Below are 10,299 nucleotides of genomic sequence, written 5' to 3' on the forward strand. Positions count from 1 at the left end.
AATTCAAAAATTTTATTGACATGATGAAAAATTTGTCTATTAATGTGCCATTGGTTGGGGCTTTGGAGAAAATACCGGGTTATGCAATGTTCATGAACGACTTGGTGACGAATAAGAGATCGATGAATTGTGAAACCATCAAGATGACGCATCAAGTGAGTGCACTTGTGCACTCAATAGCTCCTAAATGGGAAGATCCCAGCGCTTTCAGTATCCCATGTACAATTGGAAGTGCCGACTTTGCCAAAGCTTTATATGATGTTGGGGCAAGTATCAACTTGATGCCCTATTCGGTGTTCAAAATCGTGGGAATTGGCCAACCAAGACCCATATCCATGAGGTTATAAATGGCGGATAGTACAATGAAGAGACCTTTGGGTATTGTAGATGATATGTCGGTTCGTGTTGTCAAGTTCATCCTCCCGACGGATTTTGTGATTTTTGATTGTGAACTGGACTATGAGGTGCCTATTATTTTGGATAGACCTTTCATTGCTACGGGGAAGGCCCTTGTTGATGTGGAAGCCTGTGAGCTCACCTTTCGGTTGGGTGATGAAAATGTTGTCTTCCATGTGTGCAAATCTATGAGGCAACCAAATAGAAATGATGTTTGTTTTTTTGTGGATTTGGTGACCGATGTGATTAGTGATGAAAAAAGTGTCGTGTTGAATGTGGATGATACTTTGGAGGCCATTTTGCTCAATTGTGATACTGAGGAGAATGAAGTCTATGTGGAATGTGTGATGCATTGCAAGGAATGGGGTCGGACACTTATAAACCCCGCAAGTTATCCTTAGACCTTGAAAACTGGAAGACTTCTCCAACAAAGCCCTTGATTGAGGAGCCTCCCACTTTGGAGTTAAAGCCATTGCCTCCGCATCTTACGTATGAATTCCTTGGCCCTTGTTCTACTTTACCGGTTATTCTTTCCTTTTGTTTGACTGACGTGTAGGTAGACTCCATATTGGCGGTGCTACAAAAGAGGAAGAGAGCTATAGGATGGACATTGGCAGATATTCGGGGTATATGCCCCGCCTTTTGCATGCAGAAGATTATTTGGAGGAGGGTTACAAATCCTCCATTGAACATCAAAGGAGGCTAAATGAAGCAATGCAAGAGGTGGTAAAAAAAGGAGTTTATAAAGTGGTTGGATGCCGGGGTTGTTTACCCCATTCTGATAGTTCATGGACTTCTTCAGTGCAATGTGTCCCAAAGAAAGGGGGCATGACTGTGGTTACCAATGACAAGAACGAGTTGATTCCTACAAGAACGGTGACCAGGTGGAGAGAGTGTATGGACTATCTCAAGATCAACAAAGTCACAAGGAAAGATCATTTCCCACTTCCCTTCCTTGATCAAATACATGATAGGTTAGCCAGTCGTGCTTCTATTGTTTCCTCGATGGGAATTCCGGCTACAATCAAATTCTTATTGCTCCAGAGGATCAAGAAAAGACTACTTTCACATGTCCCTGTGGTAATTTTGCGTTCTCGCGGATGCCATTTGGGTTATGCAATGCACTGGTGACTTTTCAACGGTGTATGATGGCTATCTTCATCGACATGGTGGAGGATTTTCTTGAGGTCTTCATGGATGACTTTTTCATGGTCAGGAATTCTTTTGATGATTGCTTGAAAAATTTCGATATGGTCTTGGAAAGATGTGAAGAAACGAATTTGGCATTGAATTGGGAGAAATGCTATTTCATGGTCGAGAAAGGCATTGTCCTTGGCCACAAAATTTCATAAAATGGTATTGAGGTCGACAAGGCCAAAATAGTGGTGATTTCTAAACTTCCGCCCCCTACATCCGTAAAGGGAGTGAGGAGTTTCTTGGGTTATGCGGGGTTCTATCGCCATTTCATCAAGGATTTTTCCAAAGTGTTGAAACCCTTGTGTAGGATTTTGGAGAAGGATGCCAAATTCCATTTCAATGAGGATTTCATGAAGGCATTTGAATTTCTCAAGTTCAAATTGACCACTACTCCTATTATCACCGCACCGGATTGGAGCTTGCCTTTTGAGCTCATGTGTGACGCAAGTGATGTGCTGGCTGGAGCAGTTTTGGGGAAAAGAATCAACAAAATCTTCCATCCGGTCTACTATGCTAGTATGACCATGAATGATGCCCAAGTCAATTACACGGTGACTGAAAAAGAGCTCCTTGCTATTGTCTTTGCTATGGAGAAGTTCCGCCCGTACTTGATAGGTACTAGGGTGATTTTCCACACCGATCATGCAGCGCTTCAGTACTTAGTGAGCAAGAATTATTCAAAGGCGAGGTTAATGTCGTGGGTGCTTTTATTGCAAGAGTTCGATCTAGAGGTCCAAGACCGCAAAGGTAGTGAAAATCAAGTGGCGGACGACTTGTCGCGATTGGAGGAGGGGGGAGGCCACATGACGGCCATGAGATCAATGATTCCTTCCCCAACGAGAAACTTCTAGCCATTTCAATGACCGAGATTCCATGGTTCACCGATTTAGTGAATTATCTTGTGAGTGGCACTGTACCGAAGATGCTCCAACGGGATTACCTTGACTATTATTGGGATGAACCGTATCTTTTTCGGATTTGTACCGATGGTGTGATTTGATGATGTGTGCTGGAGGAGGAACAAGTGGAAATTCTTGAGGATTTCCACTCTTCACCGTATGGTGGTCACCATGGTGGAGCTAGAACGACGACAAAAGTGTTGAGTTGTGGATTCTATTGGCCTACTCTCTACAAGGATGCTAGTGAGCTTGTCAAGCGTTATGATGAATGCCAAAGGGCCGGGGGAATCTCAAAGAAAAATGAAATTCCCCTCACCACCATCTTGGAGATTGACATTTTCGATGTGTGGGGGATTGATTTCATGGGTCCGTCTGTGAGCTCTTGTGGAAACACCTACATTCTAGTCGCGGTTTATTATGTGTCTAAATGGGTTGAGGCTGCTTCTTTGCCCAACAATGAAGCGAGGAGTGTGGTGGAATTTTTGAAGAAGAACATCTTTACAAGATTTGGCACTCCAAGGGCTATCATAAGTGATGGGGGTTCGCATTTTTGCAACAAGGATTTTGATACCTTACTCACCAAGTATGGTGTCACTCCCAAAGTCTCGACCCCCCTATCACCCTCAAGCGAATGGTCAAGTGGATGTCTCCAAAAGGGAGATCAAGAGTATTTTGTCAAAGATAGTGAATGCCAATCGGATGGATTGGTCAAGAAAACTCGATGACACTTTATGGGCTTACAGAAAAACAATTGGGATGTCTCCATACCGGCTAGTGTTCGGGAAAGCTTGTCATCTTTCGGTGGAACTTGAGCATAATGATATGTGGGCAATGAAGACGCTTAATCTTGAATGGGACGTTGCTGCCAACTTAAGGGTGACACAATTGAATGAGCTAGATGAGTTCCGGTACCATGCATATACAAGTTTATCCTTATACAAGGAGAAGATGAAGTACCTCCATGACAAGTACATTTGGAACAAGGAGTTTAAAGAAGGTGATCTTGTGTTATTGTTTAATTCTCGATTACAGATGTTTTCGGGAAAGTTGAAGTTAAAATGGAGTGGCCCGTTTGAAGTTGTTGGTGTGACACCATTCGGTGCGTTGGATTTGAAAAATAAGAATGATGAAGTGTTTAGAGTCAATGGACTCTGAGTGAAACACTATCTTGGAAAAGTGGATGATGGCCACGTCGTGGCAGTTCTCCATCTCAAGTGATTGGTAATCTGCATCGTGCTGCGACGTTAAATCAGGCGCTTCTTGGGAGGCAACCCATATGTCTTTTTCTTTATCACTTTCTTCTTTAGATAGGTTTTGTTATGTACTAACTAATGTTGAAGTGTATGCAGGAATGAGTGTGCTTTGTAGGAACTGTGCCCGGAAAAATTGGCCAAGTGTTGAAAAAGTGCGGACCGCACATTTATTGTGGGAACCGCACAATTTTGTATGCTACAGCAGAGAGGAATCTACGGCCGCACAATTCATTGTGTGGCTGCACAACTGGAGACCCAAAAATGCAACTCTATGATGTTTGGATTAGCCAAGAAATGGCCATTCTACGGCCGCACTCATTTTTGTGCGAACCGCAGAGCTTCAGCTAGGTACATGTAGATAGTGCATGCCGCACTCAAAATTGTGTAGCCGCACTCAGCTTCACTTTTGACCTAATTTGGCCAACCTATAAATAGGTCCTCATAGCACTATTTACAACTTTACACGCTCTGAACTATTGAGACTTAAGCAAGCATAGTGCGCACAAATTGTTTCACTCTCTACACTCATTTCATCAGTCTAGATTCTTCCTTGCATCCTTCATCACTGGTATGTTCAATTCATGTTTAGATTTTTCAATTTTTCTTAGTTTTTGTTCTTCGGTAGTCTCATTAATTTTGGGCCTAAAATGTCAAATGTTCTTCGTGTGTGCTTAAAATTATGTGGGTAATATCATATGTACTCATTGGGGGCTGGGTAAATCAGGTATCATGTTTAATTTTCCAATACCATGTCTACATTGTGCAAAGAAATTAAAAAACATAAGTCAATGTCGTATGATTTTAAATTGTGCAGTCGCACATACAATTGTGCGGTCCGCAGATTCTGAGTTAGGGCACAATACTGAGCAAGTAATGTGCGGACCGTACTCAAAATTTTGCGGTCCGCAGGAAATTGTGCGGTCCGCATAAAAATGTCTGCGACCACACTTTGAAACTTCAGAGAACCAGTAGAATAAACATGGTTTTGTGCGGCCGCAGTCAAAATTGTGCGGTCCACATTTTCACCTTTGTGCACTGTTTTGTTTTTCTGCAACTGTTAACTGCTTGTGGACTTATCTGAATCCTGTGTCTATGAATTGCAGACAATGGTGCGATCTTGTAGTCGAGGTGATACTTCCAAAGGGAGGGGTGAACCCTCCCGAGGCTGAGGTAGGGGCAACCTCCCACTCTTAGTCCGAAGAGCGATAAACAAGAAGGCAACTGCCAATAGTGTCCCAAAACCATCAGAATCCAGTGAATATTTCCCATCTAGGGATGCTCGGAGGGCAACTCTCTGCAAGCACAACCCGATGCACAATCTCAACCAAAGCAGCTTATGGTAGACTGCAACTAAGAGATGAGCCCTCCTACTCTGCTAGCTCTTCTGAGGGTTCGGAAGAGGGTAGCCAAGATTCAGAGCCCTCTTTCTCACATGCCCCCGCAGCACCTATCCCAGTTGATGATGATGAGGATATGCTTGATGACAATCGAGGGGGTGACACTAGAGTGGGCGGCCTAGAGAGGTCGAAGAAGAAGGAGATATGGGAAGATAGATTTGTGAGCTTGACCGCCTTCACAAGGTTCAGAGAATGGCGGCCCCAAAAATCGCTCACATTTGAGCGGCAATTCTTATTGAAGGATTTGGATAAATACTATCCAAATGTCCTTAAGCAGTTCAGGGAGCACAAGGGGTGGATGCGGTTCACCTAGAGTGTTATGGAGTCCAAGTCCTCTTGGTACGTGAATTTTCTGCCAATGTGGCACACATCAAGAAAGGTACCAAAGTGACCAAAGTGAGGAATCTGAAGGTCAGATTCGATCAATGCACTCTAAATACTTATAAGGGATTCGATGAGGTTTAGTACATGGAAAAGTTTTCTATGGGTGATGCAGCTCGCCCTTGGCTAGCAGAGATATTGGTAGCTCCAGGAACACCACCACCATGGATCACAGTGGGGGTTTCTATTGCACGGGCCACCCTAAGTTTTGAAGCAAAAGGGTCGCAAGCTGTTGTGTGCAGTTGGATAGACTCGAGCCAGAATGAGAACAATCTTCCACTCCCTTGAGTAGTTTTGGTGGCATCTATCATGGTCGGGTACCCAATCAATGTGGGTGCCATCATGTCAGTGGTTGTCCGAAAAGGTGAAATCTCCTATCCATATCCCAACACCCTGACAGAATACCTTACGGACGCAAATGTGTAGCCGAGGAGAGTTGATACACAGGGTAAGGCATTTGTCGCCGGTGGCCAGTCTGATGAGCCAACGGTGGTGGTTACAAATTCAGCTGCTGAGCCTTCTATAGCCCAGGTGCCTTCTACAGCTGCCATGCCTTCCACAGCAACCAGTCCTTCCACCGAGACAGCTGAAATGCCACCACCTCCATCTTCTAGACCATCCACATCAGTACCAGTTCTTGTTTCATCCATATGTCCTCTCACTGCGCTACGAGTCTCCTAGACATAGGCGAGTCTCAATAACTGGATCCAGACAGCTACTTCCAAGATGTATAACATAGCCAGTGTTGTTGTAGCACAATCATCTACCCCAGCACCATTGCAGGTACGTCCAGCAATTGAGGAAACATTGAAGAACATCTTAGAAAATCAGCAGACCATCATGGATACATTGGTGGCACATGGGGGAGCTATTTAGGAGTTGGGCAAACAGGTGAAGAAGATGCAGAAATCTCAGGCTTCGAAGAAATCGGTGGATAGATTGAGAAAAGAAGTGGGCAAGATAGCATCCGCTGCGGACATACCCCTTGATCTGCTGATGGAGTCAGCACCAGCAGCACCATCAATACCCGGGACATCAGAGGTAGCAACTGGCCAGTTTGAGGAGCCAGACGTTTCTGCCCACACTGCTGAGAAGGTGCTTCAGATGTTCACCAACCCCGTTATTCCCCGATTGGAGGATGATGGGATCCAGTTGGAGGATCCCGAGGGTGCTGATGATGCCATGCACACTGAGACCACATAGGGAGTTCTCTTAACTCTCAACCCTTCCTTATTCTACTTTTTTTTGTTAAGCATTGAGAACAATGCTCATTCTTATTCAAGGGGGGTCTATTTTTGTTGATTTGATATGATATTGGCATGTTATAACTTTAATACTCTTTTTTCTTTTATCTTTATTCTATCTTTCATTATGTATATATTCCTCCCTCTCTTTTGATGTAATTATTATATTCCCCTCGGTTTGTATATTCATTTGTCTTACTTTCAGTAGTTTATTTCATGGATTCTTTAGTTTGTTTTTCTTAGTAGTATTACTTCTTATTTACTTTAATAGCTTCTTTTTGATTTGGTAGCTTCTTTTATGTTTAAGTGAGAAATAAGCCTTTGGTTTTCTAAATGCCACGATTCTTTCCAAATGTTGATTTTGTGTGAACTGGGTGGCTATTTCCAACGATAGATGGCGTGACAACCTTTTTAAGGGATTGAGTCCATGTTTGATGTTTAGGTAAAAACAGTAGTAGTAATGAATAAATAGGGTCAAGCATGCTTCACTTGGTACCAAAATATTTAACTACGACCTTATGGTTAAAAACAAGTTCTTGGCAAGACATAGCTCTAATTAGTGACCTTTAGACTCTTGTGTTGACTTGAGCAATCATCGAGTGGTTTAGTTGAACCATTAGTGAATTTCAATCTTGAATATGGTTGTTGTGGGCCCTCGACTCTATCCTCTTGAACAATCAAGTTGTGTGAGAAGTGAGATTTTTGTTACAAGTCCAACTACTTGTGCGAATGGTCTAGAACTTACCTTGAATGTGTTTCTAGGAAAAATTTTAAGTTTTGCTTGGCTTGAGAAGTGATTTTAGGCTCTCCTTGGCCCACTGAAAATTTTCCATGTCCCGCTAATGTTCCTAACCCTAGTCAACCCTTTTGAGCCTAAGACCTTTCTCATTTGATAGCCACGTTACAAGCCTTACCCGTTTGTAGTGACCGTCTCTTGGCACCCTAGCTTTCCTTAACACTCTTGAGAAGTAATTGGCTAAAACATAAGTTTGGGGGAGAGACTAGGAGTTTGAAAGTGGTATAAAGGCACAAAAGGAAAAGAAATGAAGAAAAGGAAAGGAAAAGAAAAAGAAAAAATGAACAAAAGAAAAATGCAAAAGAAAGTGAATAAAGTGAAAAGTTGAAGGGATTCAAAGAAAAGAAATGATGCAAAGCATGGAGAAAACAAAGAAGGAGAAAATGAACATCATGACCGAGAAAGAGTGATGTTAAGTCTCTTCAGTTCCCATAAGGAAAAAGATAATGACACAAAGAGTCGGCAAAACATGAGCCAAAAAGAGAAAATGGATTGCTTAAGGAAAGATGAACCCGTTTCTACTCCAACATTCCTTACCTTTGTCCAAAAGCCCTCATTACATTCCGAAAAAGCCCTACGTGATTTCAAGCCGAGTAAGCTTACATTAGTGGTGATCTACAAGAGGGGCAAGCATATGGTACTTAGAGCCGTACTTGTGACATTCTTTTAAGAGTAATGAGCGAGCCTTTCACGAATCATTGCATTGAGTGCTTGATTCTTGAGTGAGATGAGCTTACAGAGAGTATAGGAGGAGGAGTTTGGGATCCACAATGACCTATATGAAAGTGCGAACTTCCTTGATGAGAAAAGTCAACCCTTGATGCTCAAGTGTCACATTACAGCTATTTGTGCTTTAACATTCAAAACATAGGCTAGTTGATAATTCATGAGTGTGTGGGTAATTGTTGGTCCCAATTGATGTGTGTTTGATTCACCTTAGGCCAGCTGAAATAGCTCTTTCCTTGTGGAGCTGGGAATTACCTTATTTTCTCGAGGAAAACCAAAAGCTTAAGTTTGGGGGAGTTAATGAGTAGGGACTTTGACTACTTATTTGCACTCTTTTACTTTTGTTTTGGCTCAAATTACTTAAAGGTATGCAATAAAATTGATGAAATGTGCTTTCTTGCAGGAGTGTTGGAATATGAGTCAAAGAGATGAAAATCAACTCAAGAGGAGTCATTTTTGACAAGGACTAAAACAAAGCAAAAAGATCAAAGTGCGGGCCGCACAATATTGAGTGCGACCGCAGACCATGAAGAACCTCTGACAGATTTCCTTTGCAAAGTGTGGACCGCATAATTAGACCATGAAGAACCTCTGACAGATTTCCTTTGTAAAGTGCGGACCGCACAATTATTATGCGGCCATAGAAGATGAGGGTCAGAGATATGGGAGTCTGGGTCAATGAAGAAGTGCGGACCGCACTGTTTTTATGCGGCCGCATAATTCAAAAGTGCGGCTGCACTCAGAAACGTGCGGTCCACAGAAGTCTCTCATGTCAAGCTCAAGTTCAAGAGTGCGTCCGCACTCAGAAATGTGCGGTCTGCGTAATCTGAAGAAGTGTGGCCGCAACCCAGAATTGTGCGGCCGTAGAAGTCCATCCTATTAAGCTAACTTCAAAGTGCAGACCACACACACAATTGTGTGGCCGCAGAACCTCCGTAAGGGCAATTTTGACTGATAATTTCAGCTGGGTATATATAGTTCTTTTTGTCAAATTTAGGTTAAGTTTGAACATCAGAAAGTTTGTAGCCGTTTTCCTTTGCTTTTTAGTAACTTTAACTTACTTTTTAGATTTTTGTCTTTTAATCTTTCAATATGAGTTTAATTATCATTTCTTCATTTTCATCTATTAGTAGCTAAATTTCTAGCTAGGGTTGTGACCCAACCCTAGTGTGGGTACAGAATGTGTGTTTGATTTAGAGCTTGTTTATGGTTGAGTGTGTAATATTTAGCCTAGTTCTTGCTTTAATTGTACAACTAATGGTTGCAAACATTGATTCAAGCCTATTTGACTTAGTCTCTACTAGAGAAAGAGAGATTGAGTCTAGGAAAATCTGGCTAGCAAGAAATTGGGGTGAACTTAAGAAATTGATAGCCCCATTTAAAGGGTTGAATCTAGAGATAGTAAAACCCGACTTGAGCATCTATCAACTGTTTTGTGAATTACCCATTTGGACTTGAGAAAGCCAAATTGGGCAAAATCACTTTATTGTCGAGAGGTATTGAGTGGGTAATGGTGTGTTGATTGCTATATTACGTCCCGACCAACGAAACTCACTCTAAATCTCACAACCCGTTAGGCAACCACCTAGGTGGAAATCAGAGTCCTAGATCTTTTACAACTTGAAAAACAACACCAAAAATATTGTTCTCTAGTTTCATACTTTATATTTGTAAACCGTAGCATAATTTAAAAGTAGAATCAAAACAAAGTTTGTGGAAGCGCAACTTAGATACTTTACGTGCTTAATCCTAATATATACTTAGATACTTTACGTGCTTAATCCTAATATATACCACTAATCCCATCTACGCTCCCTGTGTATTCGATCCCGACTCATAGTTGGGTAATAATAATTGCTTCGATCGCTTCACAACCCCAATTTCAGGTGTGAACTTGGTTGACATCAGCTCACATCTTGGAATCCGACAAAAGTAATAAAATCCGAACACCCATTTTGATACGAGTCCAACCATATCAATTTTGTCAAATTTCGATAATGAATCGACTTC

At 42.1% G+C, this 10,299-nt stretch overlaps 1 protein-coding gene across 1 annotated transcript; it reads left to right on the forward strand.

Annotated features, from left to right (window-relative positions):
• On the forward strand, positions 348–5,455 carry LOC109231479. The gene is made up of 4 exons (XM_019397139.1): positions 348–528; positions 953–1,022; positions 4,849–4,915; positions 4,994–5,455. Exons 1-4 carry the CDS (start codon positions 348–350, stop codon positions 5,453–5,455), a joined length of 780 nt encoding a protein of 259 aa, XP_019252684.1.

The sequence above is a fragment of the Nicotiana attenuata genome, chromosome 8, assembly GCF_001879085.1.
Source record: "Nicotiana attenuata strain UT chromosome 8, NIATTr2, whole genome shotgun sequence".
NCBI classification, from domain to species: domain Eukaryota; kingdom Viridiplantae; phylum Streptophyta; class Magnoliopsida; order Solanales; family Solanaceae; genus Nicotiana; species Nicotiana attenuata.

Excerpts from the sequence above, each read along its gene's own strand:
- LOC109231479 (XM_019397139.1), top strand. The coding sequence starts at position 348 with ATGGCGGATAGTACAATGAAGAGACCTTTGGGTATTGTAGATGATATG. Across the intron at positions 529-952 it reads CCTTGTTGATGTGGAAGCCT|GTAGACTCCATATTGGCGGT; the intron begins GTGAGCTCACCT and ends ACTGACGTGTAG. Across the intron at positions 4,916-4,993 it reads TGAACCCTCCCGAGGCTGAG|AATCCAGTGAATATTTCCCA; the intron begins GTAGGGGCAACC and ends CAAAACCATCAG.